The following is a 14716-nucleotide window of genomic DNA, read 5'->3' on the forward strand; positions in this document are numbered from 1 at the left end:
AGCACTACCTAGCAACAACTAAAACATTGGTGTGTTATCAACATTGTTCTCATCCTAAATCCAAAACACAGCCCTGTACCAGCTACTAGGAAGGAAATTAACTCTATATCTGCCGAACCAGGACAATATTCTTAAGTATGTTCCTGAAGACTGGAATTGATTATACGTAACCTATTACACAAAACAAATAAACTTCACTTAGTTCCTGAGTTCATGTGAATGGCCTGAATTTACAGAAAAAATCTTTGAGATTCACATAGGTCCATGAATCTATGAGTTTCCAAAGATGATTGCAGTTCCTGTCTTAATCTGAAGTTTATGGCCTTTTTTATACTTAGTGATGACTAAAAGGATTTCATGTTTTAGGAAAAGTCCTTCCTGGGTACCTTCAATTACACTCCTCCTCTGATGGAGTGTTCTTGTTCTTAGAAAATTTTCTTCGTATGGTCAGGATACATTTTTTTTTTTTAAAATGCTGAATCCTTTATTCTACAAGGAAAAATAACCTGGCAGAGACAATAAAATAGTACGTATTTTCTTTTTTTAATCCATTGTGTATAGAAGTTGAATTACTTTTGCTCATCCTCTTTTCTTTATTTTCCTTCATTTCTTTTGCATAGATTTCAGTCGTTTAAGAGGGTTCAGGCGTCTCTCCTTGCTGTTTTGAGTCAGCAATATAGGGTTCATCCTCAGCTGCTGAGTTCTTGGTTCATATGTAATATGCTGTAGCAAGCTGGATCATATTGCCCCCTGAGAATCTCATTAAATTTTCACTTTTCACCTTTTTATGAATAGAAGAATGGTAGAACCTTGCAAAAGTCTTTGAAGTCAAATTTAGTCTGCCTCAAAGTTCTTTTGTTCTTCTGATGTAGTAATTCTAAAGTTGACATAATTAAGGATAGTATTTTAGCATGTATATATTTTTGTTGTCTCTCAGAATTCTCAGTGATGAACTGAGGCTTCAAAAGCAATGTATTTTTGGAGTGTAAGTCTGCAAAATTATTCTCTGAACTAAAGCTTAGAGTATGTACAGAGATTTGCAAAGTCAGAACACAAGTTTGTTTGGTGTTGTACAAACAGTTGATTTCCTTTTAAAAATATGTATACAGAGTAGTCCATGTTATAGTCATTACATTTTCAATTCATTATATAAATGTATACATTCAATGAGAAATTAATGCTATTAGACATTGTCTACTGCTTTGTTTTATTTAGATTTCATGCTTTTTTGGTGTTTAGAGCAACAAAAAAAATCTGTGTAAGAGAATACAGTGCTACTGCTATGATGTTAATTATGCTCAGTAGATTTGGGCACATTTCTATTTTACTAATATTAGTATTTACTAACTTTAATAATGGAGTATTGCAATGTTGTCCTTACTCTGTCTAAAAAGACAGGAGTCTCTTTACTTTTGTCATTTCTTCTGGTATTTGAATGAGAAACTTCTGCTTGCACTAAAGGAAGACAGAGAATAGGTATAACAAAACCAAAGCTGCATATGTGCAAAATCAAAGCCTACCTTTTTAATAAAAATATATTTAATTATAATTTACCTGTTGGATATACATTTAATATATTTAAAACATTAAAAAGAAGAATAATTTTGGTAAAACTCTTAATGAGCATGCTTCAATAAAACTTTGAATGCTAAGGCGCTGCATTACTCTCATTGTTTTGGTTCTACTTCAGTATGTCAAATTAGCCTGACTATTGCTGAAAAAATGGGATAGTTTTAAGTTCAAAGAGTAATCATGATTTTTCATGTCCATACTTATATTAACTTTTGTTGAATTATACCTGTGTTCTTCTGTGACCTGCAAAGTCAATTATCAGGCCCTAAATTAAAATCTTGCTTTTCATTTCTGAAGAGATGTTAAATATTAAATGTCCATTGATCATCTATTCATGTAAAAGAATATACATTCACATTTTAAATAGAAATATTGACAAGAAATGCTTTTTTTTTTTTTGCAGGTACTTGATGGTCCCGAAGGTATTGAGAATTACCTTAAAATCTTTAATTCAGAAGGCTTACATTTGCCTATCTTGACAATGAAGTATGAGGAATTACAGGAAGCAATTAAAAGTTGCACAGCGAGTACCTTGCAAAAAGGACAAACTTTAGTTAATAAAGCAGATTCTCACAGGTATTCGCTCCATTTTTGCTTATCTGCTGCATTTCTCCATATCTACCTGTTCCTTTATAACTTGACTAGTTAGAATCAGACTGCATTTAGAGCCAGTGTAGTTAACTAAGTAGGCATGCATTTAAATGACCTGAAACTCAAAGTTTCTGCCATACTTATCTGTTGGTATTTATACAAACCAATCTCTTTAACAAAAATCTTTAGGAATACTACACACTACTTGTAAGAGTGGTGTCAAACAGTGGAATTGGTATGTTAGGGCAGTGTTCAGAACAACAGTTTAGTTAACATTTTGGAAAAGTAAATGTATGCAAATGAAAATTAAAGTATCAATGGCTATGAACACTCCCTGCTGCCCAATGTAATCCTTTTAGACCTTTTTGAAAGTCATCATTATAACAATTATAATGTGATTTGATGCAAGACAAAAATACAGGTGTTAAGTGCAGAAAATGTGGAAGTTTCTCCACTTTAGTAGTTTTAATTCATGAATGAAATAACTTTTTTTCCTTCCAAAGCTTTTGTTAATTATAGTGATGATGTACTCCACAGATATGATTTTTACACTGCTGTAAAGCATGACTTAGTTTAGAATCAGTCCTAGTGGCTTAATATCTCCTACTTTTCAGGTCTTAGTAGGAGGCTGGTGCAATAAGAATGAAGACCATTTATACTAATGAGTTCTACTTTAAAGACAGAGTAGATGACCATGGCTTAGCTATACCTTCCCATTACATGCTTATGTCCTTAATTATTCCTGAACTTTGAATAGCTTTACTTAAACACTGCAACTGAAAGTCTAGATAAGATTTTTATTTCATCTCATAACCTTGCAAAAAAATTTATCTAAAGCGCCTTTACCTGTCACCCCAGATGTAATTGGCTTGAACCTAGCAAAGGGACGAAATAGAAAATTCAAATAGAAAGTTGTTTTGGGAACATGTGCATCTGGCTTTACAGCTATTGTTACTGCTTCAGGATCTCCTGATATTTTAATTAAATGGAAAGGAAATGGATTTTCCTCAGTGAAACTTTGACTTTGATTCCTAAACCAGCCATAATTCCAGAACACATTCTGCTGTTCTCTAGGCCTTGATGTTCTGCTAGACATTACCTCAACAGAAGCAGATGTTGTGTTTCAAATTATGTCTGCACAGCATTGATTAATGTTAGGAATGCTGAAGATCTTGATAGAATGAATCCCTAAAATAACAAGTCATTAATTTTCTTTCTTCCTTATTAAGAGTTTTTAAAAAATGTTTGAACAGTCCAAATTAGCAGTGAGATACTAAGATATCATCCATACATATCAAGAAGAACAGGAAGAATTTGTCAAAATAACCCTATCAGTCATTTCTGGTAAATGTCAATAAAAACAGGTAATGCCACAGGCAGATCTCCTGTGTGTCAAAGTGCTGCTCAAGATATTCCATAAATAAATAAAGAAGGTAAGATTTCTGCCTAGAAGACATTATAATTTAAAAAATGGCAAAGCTTTGCAGCTGAAGCAGCAGTGATTTAGAGAAGGAAGGTGAAACTTAAAACAATATCAATAGGCAATCTCACTAGAAATGTGTTTTGCCGTTTCTAAAGAATAGTGAAAAATCCTGGGCTCTCCAATATTTTAGATGCCTACTTGTATCATAAAAATAATTAAGTACCTTTCTAAGAAAGCAAACACAGCATATTATGGCTTTTCAGTTTTTCCCTGCCGCCTTCAGGCTTCATATATTTAAGTGAGTAGTGCTAGTACGTTTGTGCAGGTGGAACACTTTATATTCCTAGGCATGGGCTTGAGGATTACAATCATGGAATAATTTAAACAAGCAAGAAAAGCTGGAGGTCATTTGGTGCAATCCCTTGCTCAAAACCTGTCAGTTGGATTAGGTTGCTCAAGGCCAAATTTTTAATATCTCCAAGGATGGAGACTCCATAGCCTCTCTGGGCAACCTGTTCTAGTGCTTAAGCACTCTCCTTGTGAAACATGTTTTTCTTATATATATATTTTTCTTATATCTAGCCAAAATTTCTGTTGCTGCAACTTGTGAGCATTGCCTCTTGCCCTTTTGCTGTACACCTCTGAAAAGGCTCTGATCCTGTCTTTGGTATAACCCCACTTCCTCATAGATAATGAAACACAGCGATTAGATCACCTCTTCACCTCTTCTCTACTCTGAAGAGAGTTCTGTCAGCACCCCCTTGTACATCATGTGCTCCAGCCTCCAACCATCTTGGTGGCTTCTGCTCAATTCACTTCAGCTTGCCTGTCTGTCTTGTACTGTGGGGACCTAAACTGGACAAACTGGCCTCCAGATACAATTTCACAAACCCTTAACAGAGGGGAGTAACCTGCTGGCTAGTCTCTTCCAGTTGCAACTCAGCACGGGGCTAGTCTTCAATGCCACAAGGATGATCCTGACTCACATTCAACTTTTTGTACACCAAGACAAGTCTACTTTTTTTTTTTGCCTAAGCCATGGCTTTAGGAGATACCCAGAATGCTCCCAGCCAGCTCATAAGCCTAGTAATGGTGACACAGTTAGTTCTGTCAGCAAATGTGGTAAGGTGTTATATTCCAGAATATTAATTTCCCCCAGAAATGTTCATCTTTTGAAAGAGGAAAGAGAGAGGCCTCTCTTTGTCATGTATAAGCCACTGTGCTGTCCTTAAATGCTGGCCAGTATTTAGCCCAGTGATTAACCCACATGGGACAAGAAGATTTGTATGAACAGCTGAGGGTCAAAGGAGGAAGATTTGGACAGAAAACAGAACTCCTATCAAGACTAAATCCTAATTACTATTTTGTTCCCCTTATGGCACAATTCATTGGTAGTCTTAACTGCCCTCACAGACTTGCCATTTCCTTTATCTAACCAGACTGGAAATCGTGAAGGACATGGGCAGTCACCCTTTGAAGGTGGTGAAGGGTGTGGATCTGAAAAAGTTTAGGTATCTTTTCAAAAAGCTGCTTTGCCATAAGACAGACAAGAAAGTATAATCTGATAATGAGATACATAGCTGTTAAGTGTTTGCAATCTGGTAGGATTCTTGAACTAGCTGGCAGCAAGTAGAAATGTGTGTGGAATTTGAAAATAGCTGCCAGCTCCCTGAAGGAGTAGTTGGAGCACAGTAATTTTAAAATTCCTTCATCATTTGTGATAGAGACGGTATTGCATGCTCTGCTACTTGGATGACTTTACTAGTTTTTTTCAGACAATATATTTATTAATAAACAGAAGGAATCATCTCACCTTGCTCAGGTTGGGTGACACTTTGTCGATTTTGATGAGATGATGCCCTGAATTGCACTGTATCTTCTGAATGAGGTTACTGGAAAATACATTTTTAATGCAATATCAAAGTGGCTGCCATAGGTAGTACTGGTTTAAATGCAGAGAGAGAAGATAGATTACTTGAACATTAAAAGAATTAAAATGTAGATGGATTTCTGTATCCACATTGTTTTGTTATTTTAATTTTTAGAGTACCCCAAAACAAGCCAGGCAGTTTGTATGCATACGGTAAGACAGCTCTGGTTGTTTATGATTTACAAATCTAATACTGATACCCTCACATTGAGGGAGGACTATGTTTAAGGCTAGTGACACTGACTTCAGTGGCATAATTGGAAATCCAACTCACAGTAAAAATGGAGAAATATGATGTTAATTCTGTCTTACTTTCAAATATTCTTGAGGCATGTTGCAGCCTTATACTAAAAGATAGTCCAAATAAAAGAAAATGCTGAAAATGTTCACATTGGAAGAGGAATAGATTATAGAAAAGTGACAGAAGGCAGTTTTTTCTTGTAATCATAGATTGTGTCAAAATTAAAATATTAGTAAGTCTGATTTTTGAGCTCTCATATTTTTAAATTAAAACCAGCTAGAAAAACAAGAGGAGCAAAAATTTTTATGTATTAATTCCAAAAAAATTTTACAGTCAGTAACTTTTGTCCATGAAGAGAACCCTTGTTACTTTGCCAGCCAGTTAGCTTGCCTGAGTGTAAGAACTGTCCTTATTTTACTGCTGTTATAAATTTATTGTGTTAACTCATAACAAACCAATGATACTTTCAAAGATTTTATTGAGATCTAAATTATTATTTTAAAAAACTACAAATCTTGTTCTCTTATTGCTTTTTTTTAAAGGAATGGTGCTAGTAGAAGTTTTAAAACATCTCTTTTTAAAGAGTACTGAAATAGAGGAGTGACATTTTTAGAATTTAAGGATAAAGCACAAACTAACAGATTGTTAATTTTTGAAAGAGTAATTCACAAAATTTGAAACGACCTACTTCCTAAAAAGGAGTTAAAATTTGGTTTCTCTTTGTGACCAATTCTTGGATCAGATTCAAACATAATGGTCTATTAATACCATAATTCATGTTAGTGTAGAATAAGATTTTTCTTTGAGGTTGCAGAATTTAACTCTCTGAGCCTGATCTGAAGTGAAGAGAAAATTTCCTTTAATTTTAGAGGACAAAGGAGGAAATCTTGAATAAGTACCTGTATTAACATAAGTTTCTGATGAAACTAAAGTAATGAAAACTTACTTTGAATATGTTTGTCTTACAAAAATTCTTACGATGAATAAATTTCAGTAGTAAATCAATTGATATGTGGTTTTTTTTTTTATATCAAAACTTCAGATCTTAATTGTATGTGGTAACTTCTTTACAATTTGAAGAGGACTGCCTCAAGTGTTCAGATTGTGAATTGCTTCCCTGATATTAAATGTTTTAATTTATAAGACAAGCCAGTGTTTTGTAAATTGATGTTGCCTTTGCTCCTGTTAAAACAGTATCTTTAAAGAAATGTTGACTTTGAATGTATATGACGTTCTTTTTTCAGCTACCGTAAAAACAATGAAATATTTTAAAGTCCAAAGAAAACATTCTTTTTAAAGTAGAAGTGATATGCCATATATTTTCACTCTTTTTAGGCTTTTCATTTGTGGTTTTTGTCTTTAGATAGTATAACTGAAGTCAGAATTATTTGTGAAATGAAGTATTTCTCAGTGAATCAGGATATCTGGCATGTGAATCTAACTTGCGCACTGGTGATAAATGATTTGTTTGGAAATGTCATTCCTGTGTCCTACTCATTATCAATTTTGTTTGGATTCATTTTAATATTTCTCTTGGTTATTTTTGTTTTAAGGGTCACAGTTTAAAATTCATTAGTTACTTGTCATACAAATCAACAGAAAATGTGGTGTGTTTTTTTTTTTTTTTGTAATCATCATCCTGATTGTTGAGCAAAAATGAGAAATAATAACAGTTCCACTTTTCAATTTTAGCTCTTGGGTGACAGGAATTCAGAAAATGATGGAGTATGTTAAAAACAAAGTAGATCAATTAATCAGGCAGTGTCCAGATTATAAAGAACTTACTTTGAAGAAACAACAGACTGCCTCACTTGAAGATCATCTAAATAAGGTACATCATAACATGTCGTCTTCTTAATGCATTCATGAACAGTGCATTGCCTTTCCATAATTTAGCTACATGAATATTAAAGTTGACTCAAATAATTACAAATAACATATTGGTTTGTTAGAGGGTGCACAGTTGTAGTTAGAATGCTGAATGCTGTTATCAGCACAAATGAACCTAAAGCTGTTGTGAAAAATGCAGCTGTTTCTATGAGAATATTTTACCAGTGATCTTCAATAAAGCATGGATTTGCTTAGATAATGAGCTATTATAATTTGTTCTTTTGGAAAAGAAGTGAGCAATCAGGACTGTGACAGGTTTCCTATACTGTTTCTATGTCTTCTGTTTCATTTGGCTGAAGATAAAAGTAGAAGTGTGGCAAAATTGAGGGTTAATAAGCATGGTGACTGTGAACCACAGCAAATTTTCAGTAAGGCTGAAGGAGAGTAGATTCTGTTCACTATAAAAATTCCCTTTATTCATTAAGATACTGATGCATCAAGGACAACACAGCCTTCTTTAAGCTGTTGAATGTTCTGTAGTACTGCAGACCTTTTTAATGACTTGTCAGAGATGGAATAGACACATGGATCCTAAATAAGGTTCCATGTGTAAATTCAAATTAAAAAATATGATCTTTTAACAAGGTTCATATGAAGGAAATCCCAGAGCATAGAGCAAAAAAGTAAATCAGATTTAATGACTGAATAATTAAGTCTGCAATCTGATATTTTATAATATTTACACGATGTTTATAATGAACTATTCTGAATCAAATGGGAAGTCAATTTGCCATAAATGGGTCCCTTTGCATACAATTTATGTAGAAGAGGCCTTGTGGTATTAGAACACAGTGAAAATACTGTCGAGTTTAGCTGAAAAGATTTGCTGATAGCTGCTGTTGGTCTCATAGAAATGATGTCACCAGCATATTGTGAATCTTAGGCTAAAACTTCAATTATGAAGGTAATTTTTACTCAAAATGTAGACCCCAATTTTGCTATATGGTTTCATTCTGCAGTTTGTTCTAGTCACTTTGTTCCCAGTCTTGCATTAGAGAACATTTTGAAGATTTGAGTCATAATACATGGTCTTTCACTACGGTGAACAGTGCTTATTGTTATATTCCTATCAAGCAAAACACTTTTCATTCCAACCTTCTGCTAATGCAAATTATCCCAAAGAATCTGGTGCTAAATTCAACTGCCCCTGAGCTTCATTTAATGAAGTTTGAACCTCAGTCAGCAGCCACTTCTTAAAATATATGGTACATGTGAATTCACGTGTCTAATAATAACTATACATACTATCATCTGCCTCTGCTCTTCATAATCTGTTTTGTTATCATCATGCATATATAAAATCTTACAGTGACAATAAATGGAGTTGTGTACATGTATCTACACAAAAATAGGTTGCTTGGCTTGTCAGAGAAGCTTTAAATGTACCTTCTGAAAAAAACACGGAGCATAATAAAAGTATTTCTGCCAAGATTCTAATATCTAGATTATAATGCAGTTGTGCCTTATTGAGATAACAAGCCTGGGATACTTAGGATAAAGGAAAGCACTATCAACAAAATGAGAGCAAACAGGAGGTTTTTTTCCCAAATTCTGACCGTACCTGTTAGAATTTTCTTAGGGGAAATAGTAGAATTTTATTCCTTTATATTTTCATTCCTGAATTTCTCTGATTATACAAAGTGCATAATCTAAACACCAACAGACAAGTGTTACTTCACTTTTTTCTATACAAAGTGATGTTTTATACTGTTTTTATACTGTCTACTTGTATAAATTAACTATATAAATAATGCTTTCAAATAAAGGTATCGCAGTCGATTAAAAAAATCACCCCGATGCTTGCAGTTGGTCTGGAGATTGGTTTGTATTTGTCTGAGTCGGAAAGAGTTTTGAACAAACACCTTGAACTGGCTAAACAAACAAAGGTAAAAAAAAAAAAAAAAAGCAGCTTTGATAATGTTAAGTACTTTTAGAAACAAATGCATGTTGTATGTCATTTTGAATAAGGTGAGAGGCTGGGAGTTTCTTATGTATTCTTGGAAATAAAATAGGTCTATAGTTTAGTTTAAAACTGTAGTTAATGAACAAAACCGCAGATAACATTACAAGTCAGTCCTTATATCATTGGTTATCCCCGTTGTCTCTATCTCATCGTGTTATTTGTTACTACCTCAGTAGTAACAGGAATAGGAAGACTCTTCAAATGTGGGTTGCTACTCCTACCTGAGGCACCAAGTCTAAAAATTGTCTAGACAGTCAGAGGCACAGAAAACTCTTCTTGTGGTTTGCTATGTCAAATAAAAGGGATGAGTCAGCAAAAAAGAAAAAAGTAGTTCCTAGCTGGAGAAACTTTGAAGGCAGGGACTGTAAAGTTGCCATCAGATATCCATTGGTCATGTTGGGAATGAAGCCACAGTATGAAAGCACAGCAGCACTCAGCTCTGTAACACAGATGAGGCTATTTTTAAGTCACATCCAGGGCCTTTCCAACTCCTGTTGCAGTACTGTGGTATCTAAAGTGGCTTAAAACAAGTTGAATCTCCTCCATGGTCTTGACACAGGTGTATATTTCATGGCTAAGCTGAACAACATGGCAGTATATATTTTAGGATTATCCTATGTTTTAGGAGTTCTTAAAACTCCATTGCTCCTATGGAGTTCTTTTTTGTTTCAGGCAACAGCTTATGGAACCCAAGAGCTGGATCTGTACACTGTCTGTGGAAATAAGATTCACTTTAAAGAAATTCTGAAGAGCACATAGTAAGAATATAAAAATTTCAGCAGATGAGCAAGAGCCCCTTTTTGTTCCACAAGACTGTATAATAGTTTTTAGTGTCTTTTCTGCCAAATTTTTGCATGCCAGGGTGTTACCTTTGTTTGTTGCAGTGTACAATCTGCCCTGACAATAGTAACATCTCCTACCTATTCTTTCTGTGGATTCTGGTATGCTAGAGTTTGCGCTCTTGGCTGAATGCCAGAGGTAGATATGCTAAGTGGTATTGAGTTAAATATATAAAAGTAGATAGACACATAGACATAGATATATGAAGCTATGAGTTAAGACAGTGAATCTGAAAACCAGAATCCCAGCTGAATCATGGAAAATGTTAGTAACTCAGCTCTTGCTCAGACAGCATACTGTGACTTTCTTCTGGGTCTGAGCAGTTGATGCAGTAACAGATATCACCCACTATTTGATCTCCATCTGTTTTCTGCAGATTTGCTGCATGCAAGAATATTGGTTTGGGTTGGAATGCAGGGCAGTCTAGCTTGATGGGTAGGGACTAGTCTGGAGCTACGAAGCAGTTATTGATTCAAGAATGAAGGCATGAGTGGAACCAAGAATTATACAGCAAAGTGCTACAAGGGCAGGCCTTAAAACAATTACAGCAGTAGCCTCATGAGGATCCAGTGCTTCTGAAGTCTCACTCTAGAGTGGACACTGAGTTCTTCTATGAGAACTGAGTATCAGACAAGCAGCCAAGAAGGATTTAGACTCAAGAGAATCAGTTCAGAAAATTGGGCTATACTGTTTATTAAAGAAATTGTATCCATTCTGGCTATCGATGTTCCCATATGGAATGCTTCTCTTGTTTTCATTCTTACACTGTGAAGTGGTTTACTCAATCTGAATACTGAGATTCCTACTTTTTTTTTCCATTCAAAATAGCTATTTTAATAACTACATCCAGTTTTTAGTGTCAAAATGTTACATGAAAGAAATGGTTATTTTCAGCATATAAAGTCCATTATGAGCTCTTCTTCGACTAAGTAATTGAATTATACATAAGAAAGCAATAGTAGTGAAAATTAACAATGCGATATGAATATTCACAAGTCTTTTTCAGTCATTATACGTATTGTTCTATGCTTGTACCCTCAAAGGAAACTTCACATGAACTGGAAGCAGCTGAGAGAATCATCAAAGATATAGAAGAATTTGAACCTGAGCAGGTGGCAGCTTTTTCTAGCAGAACTGACTTTCTGAATGAAGAACTGAAAAAAATTGAAAAAAATATTAGTTCAAAACTAGAAATTCTAAAAACTTATGTGGCCTTTTTAAAGTCAGCTTTGGAGGTACAGATTATTTATTTCTTCTCTGACTAGACTGTGAAAATCTTACAAGTGAAAAATGTGCTTTTAGCTAGCTAAGACAAATCCTGTAGATGCTGTGCCATGGCAGCACTGCAAGTCTTTGTAAGCTCCCTTCTACTTTAAAGGAGACCTGTTCCAACGGGGCAAGCAGCCCTGATCATTGAACTTGCATCAACATAGTGACTAGTCTATGTACAGATTTTCTACCAAATTACATCACCATTGTAGGAAGTATTATAATTGAATTTTTACTTTTTCTCCTGCACACATGTGTGCTCTCATTATATACATAATAAAAATATATACAACATGTATACATGTTGTATACAAAAAATATATATACATGTACATACTCTGACTCTTAAATTTACTGATTTTGCTTCATATAATTTTTAAAATATTTCACATAATATATTGATATAGATATTTATCATATTATAACAGATAGGTATTTATCGTTGTCTTGTACTACTTCCACTGAAATGCTAATTCATCTGAAGGGGTTTAAAAATTAAATATACACTGGCTATAGCTGAAATCATAGTAAATTCAATACCAACATAATTTTGGTAGCTGTGCTAATGATGCTCAGGGCAGTTAATTTTCATTTTGATGTAATGCTTGTGTTAAGTTTCTACAACACTGTTGTTCTTTTATATTTAGAAAGAAATTGAGGATGCAATGGAACCTATCAGCTAAAATTAGCCATAGGATTTATTTATTTGAAGATAAACTGCCAAAAAATTGGATTGCATCTACTTCTGATTATTGCTAACTTCAGTTACTTCATATTAAACAGATCTGTGAAAATCATTGCGTTGATACGCTGGTATATAATATCCATGTAATGATATGTGACAGAAATTTGACAAATTGCTGCCACCTGTCTGCTTGCCATCTACTGGTTTACAGGTTATTTAAAACTTTTTTATTATTTAGTATTTGTATAGACTTTAGGGAGGATGATAGATCTTAAATACTGGAAAAGATTCAGAGGCTGCTATTGAATTTTATCATGTCTGTATACCTTCTGACTATAGCAGCTCAATTTTTGATTTGTTTCTTGATGCTTATTTTATGCCTTTCTGTAGGTGAATGATGATATCCAAAATCTGAAGGAATTCTATAAATCAGAACCACTACAAACAAACAGAGAGGCTGAAAATAAAATTGCAATAGAGTCAGCTAATACTCAGTGGCAAAAGGCTATAAAGAAGATTTTTTCCACCCAAAATATGGGTTGCAATTTTCTTAATTTAGTGAATATGGTGAGTATAATCTGATAAACTGTATTGAATATTTGATGTTTGCATATGACGAGGTCTAATCCTAGTTCTGTGACTGATGGATTGTGATTTCTCCAGTACCTTGTTTTAAAGGGACTAATGCTGCTATATATACATACTTTTAAAATATGAAAGTATTATTTGAGTGCTAGTGGCATTAAAAATAATATAAAAAGGTTTGTGATTAACAATACAGAGCCCTTAATAAATGATCCAGTATATGCATACAAATATAGTACATGCATATATCTGTTTTTGTTCATGTTGGAAAGCAAGTACAGTATTGTTTATTTTACTTCCACTAAGAGTTAGTCATTACTAATTGACTGTATGAAGTTCTTCTAAAGAAATGGGTGCTAGAGCTACTTCCTTACAGATAATCTTTCCTGGTGTCTTTATGTTCTGTCTTGGGTTCAGCTGCACTGCCTAGGCATCCCTATCTAATTTTCCAGCACCCCTTCATGTGATGATCATTTGAGATGTGCAATCATTCCCTAAGCCACTCCTCCTAAAGTGATCCCAATTAACGTAGACAGCCTGGATACCCAGCTGTTCTTTCTGTTTTTATAGGACATACTAGGGAGCAGTTACACTAGGCTGAGAAGGGGGAGCTGGTGTTGGTAACATACAGCAGCATGCAAGATGAGCTGGAAAAAACTTACTTGGGGAGGGAAAGTGCTCAGGCAGTTAGTGTGGGCTAAAGCGTGTGCTGTCACAGCTGGATGCAGCCAGGCACAGATAAGATAGTGTGAAGGCAAGCTGAATAGGTGTGAATATGAGGTTGCACTGTAGTCACTTAAAGTCTAAACATATCTTCAGATATTATCTCTCTAAAGACCTGGAAGTGTGTTGCCACCATATTTTCTGATACTCTGTTCCCATGATATTCTTAGGTTGTAGCTTTTAAGTAACTGGAAGATACGGATCATACAAGTAATTTACAAACACAACTTCTCTTAAAAGAAAAATTCTGGTATGGGAAAAGTAGAAACAGCGTTACCCAGTTTTCTGGTGTTTCTGATACAGGCTCTGTTAAAAAGAGGAAAAAACACCAAATGTTCAAATGCTAATGACTTTATCCCTCCTGTGTTTTGGTGCTGCTTTGGTTATCAGCACAAGTAGTGCTCTTTTCTTCATCCACTTCACTTTCCAGTTGCTGTTCCCCAAAAGGCCATTTTGGGTAGTTCTGTCTATTCAGAAATTACTTTATTTTGTATGAGCATTAAACAGCCATCAGATGGCAATAATTCGGTGACCTGTTCTAGGTTTTAAACATTAACGTTAGCCATGTCCTCAGTATACAAATTCTGTTGATCTATGCCTGTTTCTAAGAGAACAGTGTATTTAAAGACACCTAGAGTACCAGAAATTTTCAAAGAAGTTACGCTAGAATAGTTGGTTTTTATTAAGCTTTGTTGAGACTTCTATGATGGAGTGACTACATCAGTGGACACGGGAAGGGCTACAGCTGTCATCTATTTGGACTTCTGTAAGGCCTTTGACAGGGTCCCCCACAACATCCTTCTCTCTAAACTGCAGAGGTGTGGAGTTGATGGGTGGACTGTCCGGTGGGTGAGGAATTGGTTACATGGTCACATCCAGAGGGTAGTGGTCAATGGCTCAATGTCCAGATGGAGGTTGGTGACGAGTGGCATCCCGCAGGGGTCCGCACTGGGTCCGGTACAATTTAATATCTTCATCAATGACATAGATAGTGGGATCCAGTG

The 14716-nt window shown here is 34.8% G+C and overlaps 1 protein-coding gene across 1 annotated transcript in view; it reads left to right on the plus strand.

Annotated features, from left to right (window-relative positions):
* Positions 1–14716, plus strand: part of CCDC141 (coiled-coil domain containing 141) — a 110599-nt gene that overhangs the window by 57385 nt on the left and 38498 nt on the right. The window contains exons 8-12 of the mRNA XM_009332356.1: positions 1976–2148; positions 7450–7588; positions 9414–9533; positions 11494–11685; positions 12795–12971. Coding sequence (XP_009330631.1) covers positions 1976–2148; positions 7450–7588; positions 9414–9533; positions 11494–11685; positions 12795–12971 — 801 coding nt within the window. The remainder of the gene's footprint in view (positions 1–1975; positions 2149–7449; positions 7589–9413; positions 9534–11493; positions 11686–12794; positions 12972–14716) is intronic.

The sequence above is a fragment of the Pygoscelis adeliae genome, unplaced genomic scaffold (assembly GCF_000699105.1).
Source record: "Pygoscelis adeliae isolate BGI_AS28 unplaced genomic scaffold, ASM69910v1 Scaffold160, whole genome shotgun sequence".
Lineage (NCBI taxonomy): Eukaryota > Metazoa > Chordata > Aves > Sphenisciformes > Spheniscidae > Pygoscelis > Pygoscelis adeliae.